The sequence below is a fragment of the Pteronotus mesoamericanus genome, unplaced genomic scaffold, assembly GCF_021234165.1.
Source record: "Pteronotus mesoamericanus isolate MK-2021 breed Mesoamerican mustached bat unplaced genomic scaffold, CSHL_Meso_final contig_221, whole genome shotgun sequence".
In the NCBI taxonomy this organism is placed as follows: domain Eukaryota; kingdom Metazoa; phylum Chordata; class Mammalia; order Chiroptera; family Mormoopidae; genus Pteronotus; species Pteronotus mesoamericanus.
In genome coordinates this window covers 13,339,003-13,360,051 of record NW_026555092.1, presented here as the reverse complement: position 1 = coordinate 13,360,051, position 21,049 = coordinate 13,339,003, and the positions used below count along the sequence as shown (strand labels likewise).

The following is a 21,049-nucleotide window of genomic DNA, read 5'->3' as shown; positions in this document are numbered from 1 at the left end:
GGACCGCCCCCTGCCCGGAGCTGCTGCTGCCCGCCTTAGCCCAACATGGCGATGCATAACAAGGCTGCGCCGCCGCAGATCCCGGACACCCGGCGGGAGCTGGCAGAGCTCGTGAAGCGGAAGCAGGAGCTGGCGGTAAGGGGCTAGCGCCGGGAGAGTCCGGGTGGGGGCCCCGCGCCTCCCCTCGCCCCCAGGCCCCAGCTCCGCCGCGCCAGGCCGTTACTTCGCGGGCATTGCGCTGCGGCGGGGAATCTGGCGGCCTGAGGCTGGGCTGCGCATTCTGCGGCCCGCCGGCGCCTTGGCTTCCCGACTGTGTGGGAGCCGGAGCCAGGGGCCGGGCGCCGAGCCGGAGTGGGTGCTGGGGAGGGGGACTAGATAGGTGGGGGGCATGGATAAAGGATGGCGCTTGGGGCTTTGGGGATCCTGTGTGGGAGCCCTGCAAAGGCGAGTGCCGGTGAGCTTTGGGGGTGGGTGAAGGCGGGCGTGTCGGTAGGCTGCAGGAGATTGGTTCGGGCGTGCCGGTGGGCTTCGGTGCGGTGGGGCAGGAGGCAGCTGTGGGAGGGGGATTCAGTCATCCACTCTGGCCTTTGGAGGATGGAGGGGCGTGTGTTCTTTCGGGGACTAGGAGTAGATTCATTGAATGGGATTTCTGATGGGCAGGGATGCGATGTGTTTGGGAACGTCTAGAAGATGACAGGCGAGGGGAGCGCACTCCGTCTAGGGAATTAGGAATTGTGACATGCACCCAGCATCTCATGCACCCTGGTGGCTAAGCCCTCTTCGCCTTCCGCGTCTTGGTTGGGCACCTAGGAGCCCATCTCACCTGAAGCCCTACCAGGTTTCCATAGCAACTGTCTGTCCAGTGCAGGCGGCCTTTCCGAGCGCCGGGCAGCGTATTGGCGGGCCCTGGAAGGCTGCTCACCCTACCTCTTATGCGTGGGAGTGGAGTCTGCATGAACCAGGGTTCTTCATATTTGGGTTTCCATGAACTCTCTGAAATAGATACGAAATTTTGTATATGTATGCATTTTTCAGAGGACAGGCTCTCTGTTCCATTGTGTTCTCAAAGACATTCAACAGGGCAATTCTAGACTGTCTCAATCTGCTTGCCCCTTACCATATCATGCATCTCTCCACAATGGTGGTTAAGTGTATTTGTGCTTGAGTTTGTAAGTCTAATAGCAAGATTTCAGTTTGGTCAGACCTGATGCTTGCGTTTTAAAAGGCATTATCACCATTATCCATTTCCTTGTTTTTCATATCTCAGGAAACTCTGGCAAACTTGGAAAGACAGATCTATGCTTTTGAAGGAAGCTACCTGGAAGACACTCAGATGTATGGCAATATTATTCGTGGCTGGGATAGGTATCTCACCAACCAAAAGTGAGTGCCAGAAGCCTGTGGTGTTTGTATCTCGACCAACCAATACTTGTTTTTTGGACTGTATAAGTTTCTGGTAGCATCTCTGCAGGGAGGCGGTATAATAAGTGGTAGTATAAAAAGAGGTTTGGGCTTGAGCTTGGACCCTGGCTCAGCCTCAGCTTCACTGAGTAATCAATCCTAAACACGTCCTACATCCGTGGAATAAAGTCTCTACCTCCTATGGCACAGGGTGTGTGAGGTTTAAATGAAAATACAGCATATAATACCTTACACAACAGCGGTCTATTAGCATTTTCCACATTTTAATCAGTCATGAGTTCCACCCTCACAGTATTAGCCATACCTAGTGCCAACTATACCACAATTTATTTATTTATGTTAAAGATTTTATTTATTTATTTTTAGAGAAGGGGGAGAGAGAGGGAGAGAAACATTGACCTGCGATTGGTTGCCTCTTAAACGCCCCCAGCTGGGAACTGGACCTGCATGTGCCCTGGCCAGGAATTGAGCCCGGGACCTTTTGATTTGCAGGCCAGTGCTCAGTCCATTGAGCCACACCAGCTAGGGCCACAATTTATTTCATAATAATATTACTGAAAACTTTCTAAACCTCTTGAAATTTTTTAAATATATAGAAAAATTGAATGAATAGTATATGAGCACCCGATACCCTCCACTGGAATTCATCAATTGTTAACTTGTTGCCACAATTGTTTCCCCTTTCTCTCTTTTCTCTTTCTCTATACTATATTATATAACATATATAATAATATATAACATATATATATAAACACACACACCTATAGCTACATTAAGTTTTTTTAAATTTTGAAATAACTTTAGATACATAGGAAGTTACATTCTATTGCAATGATAGTACAGAGGTCCCATAACCCTTCTCTCAGTTTCCCCAGTTGGTTTTATGTAACTATACTATAATATCAAAACCAGGAAATTGACATTAGTATAATGTATATATGTACTTCTGCCATTTTTATCATGTGTATAGATTCCTATAACCACCACTGCAATCCAGATACAGAACTATTCTATTGCCACAAAGATCTCTATTATGCTACCCATTTGTGGTTATATCTCCTCTATCTCCCTGTACTTTGTTGGGGTTTTTCTTGCTACCCCTGTTAAAGTTAGAAGGAGATATCATGACACACTGCCCCTAAGTATGCCAGCAATTATCCCCTAAGAATAAGAACATTTTTATTACCTAGCCACAATTATGCCAAGAAAATTAGCACAACATTAATGGTATTATCTAATACACAGCCTTTATTAAAATTTCTCTAATTGTCCCAACATGCTTTGCTACCTTATTTTAATCTAGTCAGAGCTGTCATTGCATTAGCTATGCTATCTCTTTAGTTTCTTAATTTAGAAGAGTCTCCCACCCTTTTTGGTGGTGAAATTGTTGTTTATGACATTGTCTTGTAGAATGTCCCAATTCTAAGTTTTTTTTATTGTGACCTCATGAAAGATCCTTTAAACATTTTTGATAGAAATGTTGCATTAATGATTCGCGTACCTCTTGTTTATTGATATTTTTATCAGGAGGCACATAATTTCAGATTGTCCCGTTATGGGTGCTGCTAAGTTTGACCATGTGATTTCTCCATTGTAAAGTTTATTTCTTTTCTTTTAATTTAACATGTAAGTTTGGAGTTTATACTTTTAGACAGCAGAAATATACTGCTTTCCTCCCCCCATTGTTATACAGTAGTTTTAGTATACATTATTGATTCCTATCTGAATAAGTTATTATACTGGAGGTTGCAAAATGGTGATTTCAATTTTACTTTTTTTTTTTTTTACATTTATTACTGGTATTCTGAAAGAAGAGCTTTCCCTTTTTATTTCTTCCCTTTCATCTCTTTCATTAGTATTACTACAGTATTAGTGTAGTATAGTATTAGTCTTATTAGTATTACTATAGACTTATGGATTTTTAAAAAATAATTAGTGTTTAAACCTAGCACTGCCACTTTTTTTATGATAGAGACTTATTTTCAGTATAAGTTAATTTATTGACATATAGACAGAAAAGTGCAGAAATCATAAATATACAGCTCAGTGGCTTTTCACAAAGCTGACACACCCATCATTCTTTTTGATGCTCAGTTTATCCCAAACTTGGCCAGAGGGAGCCTCCTTAAGACAATTCCTTTGTCCTTTTAACATAATCCTATTGGTCTGAGCACATTGTTCCCCTTTCTGTCACCTTTCTCTTTTCTTGTCCCAGACCATTTTTCTAAGAAGCCCTGGTTTTTTCTTTAAATTTTTAAAATTTAAGTTTATTTAACAGACACTTCATATCCCTAGCCTATGCTAGTTGTTTTTTTAAAAAATCGTTAAAATATACGCATATTAAAATGAAAATGATTATGAACCAACAAAGTAGTCTCATGTACCACAGCGGAGCACATTCCATACATTGGAAGACATACATTGGAAGACATTGCTGTTTACATAGGCATTCAGCATAAAGGTTGTTTTGGTCCATCTAACTGGTCTGGAGGTGATAAAAACAAAGAGTTCCTTACATAGTCCCTGGGACATCTCCAGTTTGAGCCATAGACAGAGCCTGGTGCTTATAATGAATCCTTGTGTGTGTTTTAGAAACTCCAATAGCAAAAACGATCGAAGGAACCGGAAGTTTAAGGAAGCTGAGCGTCTCTTCAGTAAATCCTCAGTTACTTCAGCAGCTGTAAGTGAGGTGGGGGGATCTTTATGTAGCCCATTTTTGAGGAAGACCTCTGTTCAATCTTTATGACTTTTTTCTTTCCCTTCTGTCTGTGAGAGCTCTCCTAAGGTCTGTGATAATTTTTCTAGTAACTAGTGGTTTTCTCTTTTAGGCAGTAAGTGCATTGGCAGGAGTTCAGGACCAGCTCATCGAAAAGAGTAAGTTTATTGTTTTACTTTTTCATCAGTTTATTTTGAAGCTACCATAGTTTTTATCTTTAACTCCTTTCCAACCATGTATCTGAAGACCGCATCTCTTACACTCTTGCGTCTTCTTTCTAGAAGTCCTTCCTTCCTGCATCTTCTATCACAAGAAGGTTGATGTAAGCTTTCAAAGTCAGAAAGATATGTCTTCACTCCTGATAAGGCTTAGGGAATTTTTTTTAAGTTAAAAAAAAACTTATTATGAAAAATGTCAGACCTATCTAATAAAATCCCCATGTACCCCACTTAATAATTTTTAGGAAATTCTGATCCTGCAAACAGAATGTACCTGTGTGCTCTTAAATATAAAGTGGAAAGTAGATAGTATTACTTTGTAACGAAATTGTGTCATTTTCTGTGAGCCATGCAGTGTAATTCTGTTCTAATTTCTAGTGATAGGATATAGGCTTGTACACTTTTTGAGTCAGACTCTATGTAGCTATATTGAATGTTCTTCTGTGCAGTGGGTCCCTTTGAAATATGAACTGCTTTTTGTATTATGGCCGTGTAGTTCTTTGAGATAGTATATCTTGTTGTGCGACCTAGTTTTTTGTTTGCTTTGGGGCAGTGGTTTGAGGAAAAGGAATTTTGGTAGTTTGGTAATTAGAACTACTCAGTGACTTCAATTATTATCTCTGTGTACAGATTTCTAAATTTTTAGCTCTATTCTTAACCCCTTTCCTGAGCTTTAGTGATACATTTTCTAGAAAATGTCTTCTGTACATTTCCATTCAGATACTCAAGCCCAAACATTTTGTCTAAAACTGAGCCATCTATTTCCTTCAAAACACGTCTACCCAATTTTTCTGCTATAGTACTTCTCCATCATTCAAAACTTTGTAGGCATTTTTACTACTTTTTTTTGCCAACCTAATCCTTTGGCAAACAAAGTAGTACCAAGTCCTTTTGATTTTTCTTTTGCTGTGACTATCAGTTAAATCTTGTTTCTTCTCAGTTAATGCCACTTGTAGAATGCGGAGCCATTTTATCTGCTTTGTAGATTAATAAGACTGGTTAAAGAAAATGGTTGATCTCACGCTTGTGAACTAAGATGGAAAGGTGTCCGACTCCTCAGTTTTTACAAGAGTCTATTATCCCAATAGAGGATATTGCCCTTGATTTAGTAGGTAGTTTAGTATATGGCTCTGTACCTAATTACTCACACAGAGTAGCTAGGCCTAGATACTTCTTTTCAGGGGCTTGACTGAGATAAGTACTTATGTATTCAAGATTTGTGAAGCATGTGCAGACCATCCATTACTCTAGGATCTTCCTCGTGGATTGAGCCTCATCTCTGCAGTACAGCCTATTAGTGTTCTTTGGTCTTCCCTGTAAAGTTACATTTGGTCTTGTAAAATGTGTCTCTTTGTATTATAAGAGGATGTTGCAATGTTGATTATTATCATTCTTTTTTTAAAAAAATATTTTATTTATTTATTTTTAGAGAGAGGGGCAAAGAGGGAGAGGGAGAGAAACATTGGTTGCCTCTTCTATGCTCACTGACTGGGGCCAAACCTGCAGCCTAGGCAGGTGTCCTGGCTGCAAATCGAACTTGCAGCCTTTCAGTTTACAGGATGACACTCCAACCAATTGAGCCAAGAGGTCAGGGCTTGTCATTCTAATTATTATCTCCTTTAGGAATAGTTGTTTTCCTGAGGGACTAGTTGTTTTGTACTGAAAATCTTGTAATGAACTGTTTCCCTCTTTTTATGGGTGCTAAAATGCTTAAACCCAAATTTGTGGTGCCCCTCTAGAAAGCAAATAGGAGCTTATAGCATGCATTGTGGGACTGAATCTTAGTACTGTATCCAGCTTATTTTCCTCGTCTATTCCTCTTTGCCTTATCTCACTTTAAATTTATTTTATTGGATTTCATTATGTAAACCTTGGCAAGCTGCCTTGAATTCTTTTTGGAATAAAGCAGAGTATGGAGAATTATATAAATACTGAAGTTCATTAGTTCAAATGATCAGAGTCCCTTTAAAGTAATTCTATTGCTCCCTGGCTGGTGTGGCTCAGTGGATTGAGTGCCAGCCTGCAAGCTGAAAGGTAGCTGGTTTGATTCCCAGTCAGGACAAATGCCTGGGTTGCTGGCCAGGTTCCCGCTAGGGGGCGTGCGAGAGGCAACCTATTGATGTATCTCTTGCACATGGATGTTACTCTCCCTCTCTTTCTCCCTCCCTTCCCCCTCTCTAAAAATAAATAAATAAAATCTTTTTAAAAAGAAAAGTAATTTTGTTGCATTTTATCTCACCATTTTTATCATAACCACTTCCCACTGCTATTTATAAGATATGACTTTTGTCTTGATATTCTGCAGTTAACTGCTGTCTGTCTAAGTATAATTATTTTTTATTTACCTGATTTGGATTTCACTGGACTTGTTTAAACTGTGCTTTGGTATTTTTAATCAGTTCTGGAAAATTCCCAGCTGTTATCTTTTCAGACACTATATTTGTTTTATTATCTCTTCTGTATCTTCTATTGGGTTGGCCAAAAAGTTCGTGGGTTTTTTTTTTTTTTTCCCATAAGGTGACTCTAGTAGCACTTAGTTGTCTTTAACTTCATTCAAAACAATTTTGTTAAATTGTGTTGTGACAGCTGTCATATCAGTGTGTAATTAAAAAGAAAAAATCAGCCCTGGCTGGTGTGTCTCAGTGGATTGAGCACTGGTCTGTGGATGGAAAGGTCACCGTTTCAGTTCCCGGTCTGGGCACAGCCCTGGGTTGTAGTTAGGTCCCCGGTTGGGTTGGAGCATGTGCAAGAGGCAACTCGTCAATATATCTCTCACACATCGATGTCTCTCTCCTTCTCTTTCTTCTTCTGTTCCTATCTCCATAAACTAAAAAACAATTTTGTAAAACTATCAGTATTGGTGAATTTTTGTGTAGCCATTTTAATATTGAAGATGGAAGAAAATACACAACATTTTCAGCATATTATGCTCTATTATTTCAAGAAAGATGAAAATGCAACTGAAACTCACAAAAAAGGTATATGGAGAGAAGATACTGTGACTGATAGAACATATCAAAAGTGGTTTGCGAAGTTTCATGCTAGAGATTTCTCGCTAGACAATGCCCCACGGTCAGGTAGACCAGTTGAAATTCATAGCCATTAAATCAAGACATCAATTGAGAACTATCAATGATCTGCCATGTGGGAGATAGCCAACATACTCAAAATATCCAAATCAATAAAGTTATCGGTGAAAATAAAAATGTGTCTTTTATTTAACAGAAAAAACTAAATGGACTTTTTGGCCAACCCAATATCTTTTTGTCTTTGTGCTGCATTATCAATAGTAATTTTTTTCCTGACGTATCAGTTCCTAATTCTCTTTTCAATTAAATCAAATTTGTTGTTTCATCTTCCCTTGCTTTTTATTCTTTTGTTATTGCGATTTTATTTCTATAAATTCTACTTAATTATTTTAAAAATCTGCTATGTAGCCTTGGCTGCTGTGGCTCAGTTTGTTGGAGCATCATCCTGTAAACCGAAAGGTGGCAGATTCGATTCCCGGTCAGGGCACATGCCTAGGTTGGGGGTTTGGTTCCCGGTCAGGGCGTGTAGGAGAGGCAACCAATCGATGTTTCTTCCCTTCTCGCCTTCTCTTTCCCTCTCTCTAAAAATCAATAAGCGTGTCTTCAGGTGAGGATAAAATAAATAAAGATAAAATCTACTATGTAGGGTTTTAATAGCTTTCTCTGCAGTTTTCAAACTTGTCTTTTACTTCTTTAAGTGTAGTAAGCATAGCCTTGGCTAGCGTGGCTCAGTGGACTGAGTGCCGGCCTGTGAACGGAAGGACTGCTGGTTCGATTCCCGGTCAGGGCACCTGCCTGGGTTGTGGGCAGGGTCCCAAGTTGGGGGTGTGTGAGAGGCAACCAATTGATGTATATCTTATACATCAATTGGTTGATGAAAGTGTTTTTCTCCCTCTTTCTCCCTCCCTTCCCCTCTCTCTAAAAATACATTTTAAAAGTCTTAAAAAAAAGTGTAGTAAGCATAGTTATTTCCATAGTCCGTAATTTCAATTTCTGAAGTGCTTAATGATCTGTTTTTGTTTGTTATTTCTCCTGGCCTTTACTCATGAAATCTAATCTTCCTGTGTGCTTGATTATCTTTGAGTACTGCTCCTTATTATTAAAAGTATTCGTAGAATAACTTGAAGGCTCGGATGAAGGTGCTGTGCTGTCTTCCGGAGAAGACTTTAAAGTCTGCTTCTGCAAGGTGCACGGACCTCTTTAAGCCAATTTCAAGGCTCGAGTGTCCCTGAATGACCCAGGGGATGCAAACTGAACTTTAATTGCATGAGAGAAATGGTCCACTTTGCCTTTCGTATCTTTTCCTTTGTATTTCCTTTGTAACAGAATCTCACCAGTCTCTCAGAATTTCTGAATAACAAATCTTGTGGAATGATTTCTGTTTTTGATCTTTGGTGGCAATGAAGGGAACATTCTTTTCTCTTAGAATTCTGGCTTGCACCTTCTTGGAGCTCATGGATTTTAGACTTGTGAACGTTAGGCATTTGATTTTCAAACTATTTTGAAAATTTTCCCCAGAAATGCATTCCGTTCCGCTTCCTTTGGCTTCAGGTGTACCCAAACTAGAACAATAAAGTGGGTTACCGTGGTCCCCGAAGGGGAATTTTATACAGATTAGTAAAGCATCGTATTTTTTTTTTTTAATAAGAGAAAAACAAAACAGGCAGATTTTATCCAGTTTCCTTTCAAGATCAGCGCAGTCCCCCTGTTTGTTTGGCTGGACCACCCTGAGGCGGCCCCTCCGCACCCGCATCCCGGCGGCGGGCAGCGCGCGCCTGCGTGGGGCGCTGTTCTGGGGGGTCTTCCTTTCCTCCTTCCGGCTTTCAGTGCTCGTCCGAAGTTATCGCCCTGACTTATTTAATAGCTACTCCTTTCTTTTCATAAGTAGAGTGTCTCATTTGTAGATTTATTAAACTTAATCAAAATCGGATGTTCTTTGCTCTACACACGAGTCGTTCGCCTTTATGGCAGTGAGAAGCAAACGTTCGTGTCTTTCCACGGTGGCAGCACCATCTGGTTGGCTGACTTGCGGCTGCACTTTGACATGTTGTCACCCACCCCTTTTGCCATCCCTCCTCTTCTGCGTCCCTGAGCCGCGGAAGAAAATTGTTCCTACTTTGTGGTATCGCTTTGTATTTTAACAGTGTTTAATCTAGTCTCCAGGGCTCCAGTCCGTCTTATAAACCACTTCTAGCCTAATAACCCTAAGACACAGATTTGTACAGAGAACTCCATAAATATTCATTGTTGGATGTCATGTCTCTTTTCAGAGATTCTTGATGGCTTGGCCATGTTATGTCCTGCTAACAACTGTTTTACCGCAAACAGTCTTTACAGTTTGTTTAGAATATAACTTGCGTGCTTGTAGATCTCAAGAATATTGAGATTTGAACAATTACTGTGTTCCAGACACTAAGCAAACACATTACTTTCATTTTCTCATTTAGTCCTTAAAGCTAGGACTGAAGGCTTGAAAATAAGGAACATTGTGGTAGCCCCGGTATTTAGCTTGATGACTCACCCATAGGAGATACCCAACACAGGAAAGAAAGAATTCCTTCCTTACAAATGGGGAAGCAGGCGTAGGAAGGTTAAGCCACAAGTCCGTTCTCGTAACCATCACTTTATACTGCCTACCTAGATAAAGTCCTCTACTGAACGTGACACTTACGAGTTCTCTTAACCTGTCATTCCATTTCACCTCTCATTTCTCAAGTTCTCTGTTTAAATGATGTTTGATTCATTTGTCCCATACCTTGTGTTCAAATATCTTATGTTTTCTCACCTCTACACTTTTGCTTGTGCTATTTTTGGTATTTATTTTGGCTTTTCATTTTTCAAGGTCCAGTTTAAATTCCACCCCTTCAACAAAGCTTTTTGTGCTCGCTCTGGCAGCACATATACTAAAATTGGAACGATACAGAGAAGAATAATGTGGCCCCGCACTAGGATGACACACAAATTCATGAAGTGTTCCATATTTATTTTAAAAGGGAAAAAAATGAAGCTTTTTCCCTGAATAATTCACTCTCTCTTCTCTGTCACGATACTTGATATCCGTATCAGTACTTTGGGACATTGGCTACTACCTGGCATGTCACCGTCACCATTCATAAGACTTTGATTTGATTTACACTGTTTTAGCTTACAGAATATGATCAACTCATCCATTTACTCAGTGCTTCCATGGCATCTGGCCCACAAGGAATAAATAATTTGTTTTGCTCATCGGTGTGTTTTAATTGAATTGCCCCTTCAAATTCAGAAGGGCCAGATTAGTCAATATACCTTTGTTGAAAATCAATTGGTCATGAATGTTAAAGGTTTACGAGGTCTTTCCAGAAGGTATCCAGCCATGTAATATGAAAAATAGAGACATTTATTGAAGAAGATACAAGATACAAGAAACATTGTACATAGGACAATTATACCTCAGTCCCCTTCAAAGAAGGCACCTTGGGACCTCTCACAGTTCTCCCAATTGCCATCAGCTGCCCTGTTGTATTTTCCTGAATCTCATCGATGGTCTGAAATCTCTTCCCTTTCAAAGGTGATTTTTGTTTTGGGAAAAGCCAAAAGTTGTAGGGGGACTGAGTCACCTGGGTGATTTGATGTTTTGCCAAAAAAGTCCTGCATGAGACGTGATGCATGAGCAGGCATGTTGTCATGACGAAGCTGCCAACCACCAGTTGCCCATATCTGTGGCCTTCTGAATAGTTTTTGCGGAGGAATGTTCAAGCTTAATGCGAAATTTGATACAGATTTGTTGCTTTACTCACTCAAGTCATTTTGAATGCGACGGCCACACAGTACATGTGCTCATTCAAGTGTCTACCCCCCCCACTGAGTAGTACAATGAAATTATCGTTGTTCATGCATACTCATTCCAGTCCACTCTCCTTGGCTGCCAGGTTACATCAATGTCATGCAAACTGTTCTCGTTAGATTATTAAAGGCTGGACCTTTTCTGGACAGACCTCTTATATCTGGCCTCTGAATTCTCTTCTCTGGTTCTCTATGTCTGTTCTTATGCCAGTTCCACATGGTCTTGGTTACTGTGGTTCTATGTGGTAAGTTTTAAAGTCCTTCTGCTAATTTTTATATGAAATCCATTTCCCTGAAGTAGGCCAAATTAGTTAATATACTTTTTCTAGCTTCATAGTTCTAGAGCTCCCTCTTCTGTTGCTTTCATGAAGTGTTCAAAAATAGGGTTTCATGATTTCTGCGACCCGGGTCTGTTTCTCTTCTGATTTTGGGGGACCATCTCTTTCTTTTACTTCTCGTGTCCATGTGCTACTCAATTATAAATCTCTCCCCAGCATTTTATAATACAAAGACATAAAAAGAAGAAAACTAGCCCCTGGTCCTAGTGTCTACATAACCCCTTTTCACAAATTTTAGAAGCAGATAATGTATATGTATACTTAGGATCCTTCAACAGTTAAGTGAAAGTCTTTGCCTGTCCTTACCTAGCTAGTAAGAGTTTCAAGGAATTCCTTTCAGGAAAAAAAGTATACATTTACCAAAATATATGTAATTCTTTTTCTTTTTTAAAGATTTTATTTGTTTATTTTTAGAGGGAATGGGAGAGAGAAAGAGAGGGAGAGAAACATCGATGTCATTGATCGATTGCCTGTAGTATGTGCCCTGATGTGGGATCGAACCCACAACCTAGGCGTGTGCCATGATTGGGACTCGAAACAATGATCTTTTTATTTACGGGATGGTGCTTCAACCACCTGAGCCACACCTGCCAGGGCTCATTGGTGCTTCTTATGTGTGCCCTGACCAGGGATTGGACCCACAACCTTGGCATGTCAGGACAGTGCTCTAACCTACTGAGCTAGCTGGTTGGGGCCAAATAACCTTTATGCAGTGAGGTTATCCTGGTTGTGTGGTCTCATTTCCCAGCTGTCCTTTGATCTATTGCCTCTGGTTACACTGTTTTCAGTATATATGTCAGAAACTCTGGTAACTCCTATACTTTGATTCTATGTATCTTTTTGTCATTTAGATGTTATGATCAATGAGGATAGGGAATATAGTTTTGTTTTGTTTTTTCCTGAGCAGGTTTTATTCACAGAGGGGATGGGTCTCAGTCCTTCTTGGCTGCTGCCTTCCTCATGGCTGCAAGGACATTGCTCAGCCCCTCTCTCCTCCTCTTGGCACGGATGTATGTCCCTACCTTTTCCTAATAAATTTTAGGGCCCTCTTGTCCTTAGAGACCTTGAGCAGCTCCATGGCGTGACCTTCATAGGAGGCAAAGCCATACACCTCTCGGGTCATGTCCCACACAACCTTGGTGTGCTTGGTGCGACGCCTAGGCAGTGGCTGTGCCTCGACTTGCTCATGCTCTTTGCCACCTTGTGGCCCTTGGTGAGGCCTATGGACACAGGGTAGTGGAGAGCCATCGCTGTTGCTCCTCAATGGCTGCTGCGGGGGAAGCTGGTTTCTTTAAATATATATATTAGTGCTCAAAAAAAAATCTTTCCCGACTGACAGATTGCCTGAGGAGTACTGATGGTGCTTCTGGGGGTTTGTGTTTATTCCCTTCAGGGGAACCAGGAAGTGGGACGGAAAGTGATACTTCTCCAGACTTCCACAATCAGGAAAATGAGCCCAACCAGGAGGACCCGGAGGACCTGGATGGATCTGTGCAGGGAGTGAAACCTCAGAAGGCTGCTTCTTCCACTTCCTCAGGGAGTCACCACAGCAGCCATAAAAAACGAAAGAATAAAAACCGGCACAGGTCAGTGGTAGCGGCCACCTCCCATACCCCATGTGCCCCACCCCCAGCCTACCCACACCTGCCCAGAGTTTCTATGACCATTGCTATGAAGGGACTTTCCTAGAATAAAAGCTCTTCAAGATTGGGTTAGTCTTTCTGTTGCTGTTGGGAAAGAGTTCTGTTTGTGCAGATGAAACACACTCGTTGAGGAGCTGGTGGGCACAAGCATAACCACGCAGGAGGACTGCCTTCCCACTGCTTCTGGCGTAGGAGGGTTTCATTTCACCAAAAATTTGTTTAATGCAGTGAATTTGGAATCCTTTTAGAAGTGGAAAAGGGGAAATAGAAATGGAGTCTGTGTGATAATATTTGAAAAATGTCAGTAGTCCATGTTGGGAAGCTGCAAAGTGGGTTAAAGTCCTTTGCTCCTAATCCCAGTCCCTGCCCACACGTGTTTCCTCGGAAATGGAGAGAACTGATCCGATGCATTATTTCCTTTTTAAGTGCAAGTTTTCTTTGATTGCATGTGATATCTCTGTGTTTATTGTCTCTGCAATGTGCTGATTTCAGATATCAGAGGAACAATATGAAGTCTGTAAGCTATGAGAGTGCCTTCCTAGATAACGTTTGTCCACTGTGTTTTTTTGCAGTGCGTAATGAGATAGGAATGACATCAGTGGACAGAGAGGTCAGGTGTCACCCAGAGAGGATTTTAGCATTCACTCCGCTTGGGGTTTGTATGATAATGCGGGGCCTCTTAACTCAGATAATTGGAAATGACACAGCTGCCTTCAGAGAGGATGATGCAGAGTCTCTAGAGCGAGCAGTCTCGGCCTGGCCTTAGGCATCCTGGGAGGCATGGAAACCAGGCGTGCGTAGGTGGGCTTTTCCCCGGCTCCTCTCAGGAGCCTGCATGCTGAGGACATGTAAGAAGGTCTGCAAGGGATGGGTGGGCTTCCCCGTCCTCCAGTTTGCTTCTGCATTGGGCTGCTTTACAAACTGGTAGGATTTTCCTTCATACACCCAAGGTATTAAATTGTTAGCTCTGTGGATATGGCACATGGGAATAAAATAGAATTCACTCTACTGGTTTAAGCCTCCTTGGAATCAGCTGATTCTTTCATTCTGTAGGAGTTTTCTTGTTGATGATGGTGGTGGTTTTAGACTACAGAAATAGCATTTCCTCCAAATAGTGGCTGAGGACTGCTGGCTTAGCATTTTTCTGCAAACCACAGATCACCATGCCAATCTCATAAGTGCAATAAGAAATGGCAAACATTACATATCTTTTCTTTTTTGTAAGGCTACATGTTTGATCACTGTGATAGGAATGATGCTAGCTTATCACAAATAGTAGCAGGGAACCATAACTTCTTAAAAATAATTTTTAAAATTGTTAAGATAATTAAATGTCTTGCTCTGTGTTGCTTTTATTAAATGTACTCCAGTGTCATTTTATAATAGTAATGATGCTTTTCCTATTTCAGTGTCTAGAGTGGGGGCGGGGATTCCATTAAAGTTTCCGGGACTTTTTTTTCAGTTATTGATACCAATGGACACTCTCTAGATAGCTATATATTTCAGGTAATACATCACTCCCCTATGTGATAGGACCAGCTGATGATAAAATGGAATTAGGCATTGCATTTAACTTCTCGTGGGTTCCTAGTAGGTTTCTATAGGAACTGTGCTTCCTTCTACTGTTTTTTCTCCTGGCCTGAGAAGCTAATTCCTTCTCTAAAAATACTAGGATTTATAAAGATCTTTGATGTTAATTATTGATTTTACAAATGATGTTTTCTGTTTGGAAAGCAGGACCCTTTGACCACTTCCCTGGTTTAATCTGGCTGGGCTTCTCCCATGGGCTTAGGCACCGGCCTGCCCCAAGGGAGCAGAGAAGAGCTGACTTACCTTCTTTCTAGGGAAAAGGTTGAGTGTGCCTGTCTGGCAGCTCGGTGGCCAGTTAAGGTTCTCAGAGTTCTGCAGGCTTTTGTCAGGAAGTGTAACTGGCCCAAATGCCTCGCCCCCCGACTAATGTCGTAGTGAGTCTGACAGAGTGGGGCTGGGGGTGGCACACTTGGTACACGTTTGTGAGTTTGCACCCAGTGTAGTATTTGTTTCTCCTCTAATGTGCCACACCCCATATAGTCAGATAAAGTCAATAGTAAATTATTTCCACAGATGTCTTGAGTACCTACTATGTGCCAGGCATTGTTTAGTGGTGGGTAAAGCAAAGTGGAAATAAATATGGGACTTTAGCATAAAGAAATAACTTTTGAATTTGTCCTTTTCAGAAATATGAAAATCTATCAAATAAATTTTAGCATTCCTAAATGATCACACTGTTCAGAATTTTTATATTTTACATGCTATCTGAATAAGTTTCAGTATGTTTAAAGAAAAAGTTGAAGTAACTTACAGCTGCTCTTTTAGGTTTTTATTACTATGCCAAACTCTAGAGTTCTAGGTTGTTAACAAAGTTTTCATTAGGTAGTACAGTCTACTTTGTGAACAAAGTGAAGTGAGGCTGAAAGTTAAATTTTTATAGTTTTCTTGGGTGAAGCTGTTGCATAAGGGATGGTGATGTTCAGCTTTCTTCCCTCTTCACTATTGCAAACATTGGCCAGGAGGAAACGACAGCCATTTGCATATTGTTTTACCACCTATCTATAATCCAAAAGGTTGGAGCCCACAAGGAGCTGGTGTCGCGCTCTGGGTTAATATTTGACTTGGAGGTCTGCCCAGACCGTAGCCTGTGAGCAGTGACGGCCCCAAAGGGCGCTCTCCTCAGATGGCTGCCCTCTGGATCCCTGAGGCTGGGGCGCTGGTGGGTGTCGGCTCTCCTGTGCTTTCACAGGGGCGCTGCCGACTCGGGCGTTCTGTAACTGTGGCTCTAGCACGAACAGTGAGCCGCTGCCACCAGTTCAGGCCCTGCAGTTTCTGGAATAAGACTCACCTGCCACTGAAGTGCATTCATTGGACTCTTGGCTTCTAGAATGAATGCTGTAGCAAAGGAAGACCACGTTGAGAAGACATAACTTGTTTAGGACATAAAACTTGAGTTAAAAGTTGCAAAATGTTTTTTTAAATGTATGATGTTTTTATCTTTTGTTTTAGTTCAAGTATATTTTGCTGAGTTGTTAGTACTGTCTTCAAAGCACCTTTCACTGTATGACTAAACCCTTCTTTCTCTTATTTCTTCTAATGCTCTAATTATATCTGTCATTACAATTAAATATTTTCCAAGTTCTAACTCTGAATCTGGCAGCTAATAGAAGGCCTGCAGGTATCTAGTTTTCTAATGAAATAACTTTTCCTTTCATAGTCTGTTCTTCTGATATGAAAACCATTGAGGGAAGGGAATCTCCCAACCACAAAATCTTTGGTGCTTTGATGTTTGAAACTTTATGGCTTAGGATTCTTAAAGCTTATTTTGTTTCTACAAATCTTGCTAGGGTGGCTAATTGACTAATTTATTCAATTAGTATATTAATTTCTATTGCTTTCTTCCTTTCAAATGCTGCCCCTCAGCCCGTCTGGCATGTTTGATTATGACTTTGAGTAAGTTTGATTTGAATTAGTATTTGTGCTGTGTTGTTTAGTGTGTAGAGACCAATATGCCTTTTTGAGACCTTTCTAACCCATAGTTTATCTGTTTAATTGTAGGTATGTATATTAGGTTAGGCTGGGAAGTTTTTTTTAAAAACAGAAAAACGTGATGGAGGTAACATTTTATTTAATAACTTCAGCAAAATTAAGTAAACTTCACTTTTATGCATTTTAATTGCTTTCAAAATAGATAACTTTTACTTTAATTCATATTTAAATTGATTTTCTGGCTTTGCTTCATAAGAAGGTTTTAATAGTTTAAGATCTTGATATTTTGCTTTGGAAAGATTTAAAAATTGAAATTTGTTTAATTTATTTTGTGTTTCATGTTCAGAAATACAAACTCCTAGTCTCTTTCCTATTCATAATCACTATGTGTCTCAGTGATTATCAGTGATATAGTTACAGAGCTAACACATTAACATAGAGCATGCCCTCTTAATTCAGTCTCTTTATTGTGTAATTTTGGAATAATTTTAAAAAATTGTATGGCTTTCATAACTGCTCTTTATTTCTTTTTGAGTCGTCTAAGTTTACCTTGTGGCAAGAGTATCTGCTCATGTTTTTAAATATTTGCTTAATAATATTTGGATAAACAACTAAATATGACATAGACTAATGAAGAATGTGGTTAACTGAGTAGTCTTTGTTATAGCTTGTGCCCTATTCAGTAGCTGATTCTTGGATTCCTTTTCTGTAAGTTAAAATGCAAATATTTTTGTTTTCCTCATACAGGATTGATCTGAAGTTAAACAAAAAACCACGAGCTGTAAGTATCAGCCAGACCATTTCAAAGGGGCTGGTAATTTTGTAGATGATGGAAAAATGATTAGAAAAATGACTTCGGAACTTGAGTGTCCCTACTCTGGGATCACAACTCAGATTTTAAAATCTGGGATGTCCATCTGTATACACATTAACTTTTAGGTGGTACTTATTTTTTTTTTATATTAGCGAGAGAAAGGAATTGCACATTTTTACTGAAGAAAACTTCACTTTGATTAAATAATGAATTGTTAATATTAGCCTTTTGTTTCTGACTGGTGAGTTCAGGATATCTAATAATTAGGGCAGAATTGGTGTTTCAGTCCCTTTGTGGACTCAGAGGACAGGTCATTTTCAGATGTGAAGTATTGTATACTACATTTGACATAGAATCTTTGGCTACAGAATAATCCCCTAACAGAGTTGTTTATGAGATTTTTTTTTTTAAAGGTTCAAACCAATGTTCTGCTGAGAATAAACTGGGACTTTGTTTTTCTCTCTTTAGGACTATTAGAAGACTCTTAGTGCAGAAGCTTCCAGGTTGTCGAGCCCTGCTTCCCTCCTCCAACCTTCACAAAGACAGACATCCCTTGCCTGAGTACGTGGCCATCCACCTCTGCTTTCCCAGACCCAGTGCCTGTGACTCTGAGTAGTTTGTTCTGAAATGTGGTGACAAACAAGTCATTTCCATAAGACCACATTGGATCATTTACCTTGTGTCATTTTTAGTAACAGAACTGCAGGAAGACCGTGACACGGTTATAATCCCAGCAAGTTGCTAACTGAATCTCTCCCTTCTTGGAACGAGTATCTCCCCCTCAAACTGGCCGGCATCAGCTTCATCTGTGACACCCATAGAGAAATGGTCTCTGCTTTTGTTTTTTATGCTGAAAGTTGAGCAATGATCACATTTCAGAGGGAGGCTGTAAATACTGGGCGTTTTCTTATTCTGTTTGTGTTTTATCATTTTTCTATTGTTGTTTTTACCATCTTATTTTCTTTTGGGACTTTTTATAATGACTTTGTACAGCTCATACCTTCCTGCTGACATATCTAATGATCTGTTTTGCAGAGTTGCCAATGTTCTTAAACTGAAAGTAATCTCGTTTACCATAAATAAAATGGGGAACTTGGCTCTTTGGTTTTGCGCAGGGGAAAGGTACAGAGTGTTTATTTAATAATTACCTACCTTAAATCTTTCTGAATTGGAAGCAGTTTTCATGTTGAAGGAATAGGAAAAGCTGAAGAACGTAAGTTTTAATCAGTCCTTTTAAAATATTTTTATTCTTTTGTATAAATAAAATATCACAGGGTGTGACTTCTCATGCTTTACTTTTAAACCTGAGGGTTGTTTTTTTTTTCACTTATTTATTCGTATCATGCCTTACGGAAATTTTTTTTCCCATCTTTTCTCTCTTTGCTGGTATTTGCCTGATTAAATAGTGCTTTAAAAATCACTAAGGCACATGGAGAGGCTCAAAATTGCACCCAAAGCTGATAACATACGGAGTTCTTGAACGGAGTGAAATACAGGATCAATGAGAGCTAGCAGCGCTCATGGCTCCCCGTTCTCACCGGGGTGTGAGGTTATGGGCCAAGGAACTTGCGGATAATTGTTACCGGCCTCTGGAGCAGTGGCGCTCTGCCTCGGCTGCATGTTGGAATCACCTGGGAAGCTTAAAAAACTAGTGATGCCTGGGCCCCACCCCCAGAAACTCTGGGCAAGGGTATAGCCTAGTTACAGGGATTTCCTTTCAAAGAATCCCTGGGATTCTGATAGGAAGCCAAGTTAAGAATTATTGCTTTAGGAGACTGGATAGTGTGATTTAAATCCTGTGTTGTGAATCAGTCTAAGGGACAAGATCTGGGGGCCTCACCTTTCCTTTGACTCTATTTAGTCATAGTCCTTATGCCTATATCTTTGTTAGAAAAAAATATGTTCAATTTGTGATAATATTGGTAGAGCTGAATGTGGGTGGCGTTGATTATCAAAACAATTCTACGTTGTCTGTGCAAAAGCTTTTACTCTTGTTCTCAAATAAACCTTTTTCTTTTTTTTTTTTTTTTTTGGACTCTGTGGCTATTTAGGTGTCTTTGGTAGCAGAACTCTAATGTCAGGATTTTTAAGGAAATAGTTTCTAATGTTTAGGTTGTTCCTTTAAAAAATGAAAAACTAAAAACAATAGAAACCAGAAGCCTTTTGTATCCTTTGTCGGCGTGTCTGCTTTCTGGGAGTGGGTGGGGTGCCTCAGGTCCCCTTAGCTCTGAGGAAAGCGCAGGACAAGCCTGAAAACTTTTCTCATGGTTCGGCGTTTGCTGGAGATTCAGTAGGACTGCTCTTCGAAAGATGTATCACTTAAAGGCGTATATATGTGTATGAATACACCCCTGTGTATATGATCATCGAGTCAGGCTGCTTGCTTTATACTTATTTTCTCCATGAAGTTTTACCACCGATGAGGGGAACCTCCCAGTTTTCCGGTAAATTGGCCGGGTGAACTGGAGATCTTCAAGTTCTGAGAGATCACCTAGGTTCCTGACATTAGTGTGGCTTAGAAAAAGGCAACCAAGGGATACCTGTATACCATGCTTGTGACACTTGTAACCTCAGAAACTACCGTATTTTGCTGTGTATTAATGTGCTCTCATGGATAACACGCATCCACTTTTTTTGCCCAAACTTTCCGGGAAAAAAAAATCTTCCATTTTAATTTTAAAAATTCAATTATTTATTTATATTTACATACTTGTTTTTATATTATAAAGATTTTTTTTGTATTATAAAGGAATTTTAAAGGAGTTATACTTTAAATGTATAAGCATAAATAAAAATTAAAAACATTCATATATATATACACAGAATTAGTACTCATGTATAACGTGCACCCTTATTTTTCCCTCAAAAGTTTGGGCAAAAAGGTGTGTGTTATACGTGGCAAAATACTCTAAGTTTGCTTGACTTTAAAGTAAAGACTTTGATCAAGTCATTGCTCAAAAGAACAAAGGCGCTAACACAGAGGGACTCACTGAGGTGGCTGATGCCTTCCTAGTACCTGCTGATCACATTTGGTAGAGGTGGTCTGCTGGGTGGCCTCTGTTGTCCCATCTTAGCTGCTCCCCGAACTGGAGTGACTGCCGGGACTGCCAAGAAGGTGCTTCCTTCTGGGCCTGCCTTCAGGTTACTAGGGTTTGGAATAGCACTGGGCTTCAGTTTTCTGGACAGGAAATGGATTGGTTTAAAAAACAAAAAGGAACAGGAGGGCCGAGGGCAGTCACGCTAGCTGATTTCTGCCTTCTGGGTAAATTTGGTTTTCTGTTCTTTAGCCTTCTCATCTTTAAGATGGGAATAGGTTGTCCTTCGCTCCTTTTAGTAGTTATAAGACGTATTCAAAAGCCAGGTGCTTTGTAGTTACATTTTACGTTGTGTCTTGTGTCCCTTCGTAGGACAGTGACTACACCAAGCTTTCCGGGGAGCCTCAAGCACCCTCCTGCGAGGGAGCTGAGGAAGTAGCTTATTCAAACTCAAAACCAAATGTCCTCAGGCCCTACAAGTTGTCCACAG

General features: G+C 40.4%; 1 protein-coding gene and 1 non-coding gene across 5 annotated transcripts; both read left to right on the top strand.

The window, feature by feature from the left end:
* On the top strand, nt 1–19,600 carry MEAF6 (MYST/Esa1 associated factor 6). Of its 4 annotated transcripts, XM_054571976.1 has the most exons (8): nt 1–135; nt 1,268–1,383; nt 4,015–4,102; nt 4,251–4,296; nt 12,942–13,134; nt 16,645–16,674; nt 17,458–17,491; nt 17,993–19,600. In XM_054571976.1, the coding sequence occupies exons 1-8, from the start codon at nt 46–48 to the stop codon at nt 17,999–18,001; spliced, it is 606 nt and encodes a 201-aa protein (XP_054427951.1). In that variant the 5' UTR covers nt 1–45; the 3' UTR covers nt 18,002–19,600. The 4 variants fall into 4 exon arrangements, with proteins under 4 accessions (XP_054427951.1, XP_054427952.1, XP_054427954.1 ...); XM_054571977.1 differs by lacking the exon at nt 16,645–16,674; XM_054571979.1 differs by lacking the exons at nt 16,645–16,674; nt 17,993–19,600 and adding an exon at nt 16,780–16,837 and having other exon boundaries at nt 17,458–17,482.
* On the top strand, nt 10,265–10,370 carry LOC129069522 (U6 spliceosomal RNA). The gene has a single exon (XR_008529018.1). It is a non-coding gene; the product is annotated as a U6 spliceosomal RNA (small nuclear RNA).
* Nucleotides 19,601–21,049: the final 1,449 nt, after the last annotated feature.

Coding starts and splice junctions, on each gene's coding strand:
- MEAF6 (XM_054571975.1), top strand. CDS start 46: ATGGCGATGCATAACAAGGCTGCGCCGCCGCAGATCCCGGACACCCGG. Junction 4,103..4,250: donor CCTCAGTTACTTCAGCAGCT/GTAAGTGAGGTG, acceptor TTTCTCTTTTAG/GCAGTAAGTGCATTGGCAGG. Junction 4,297..12,941: donor GGACCAGCTCATCGAAAAGA/GTAAGTTTATTG, acceptor TATTCCCTTCAG/GGGAACCAGGAAGTGGGACG.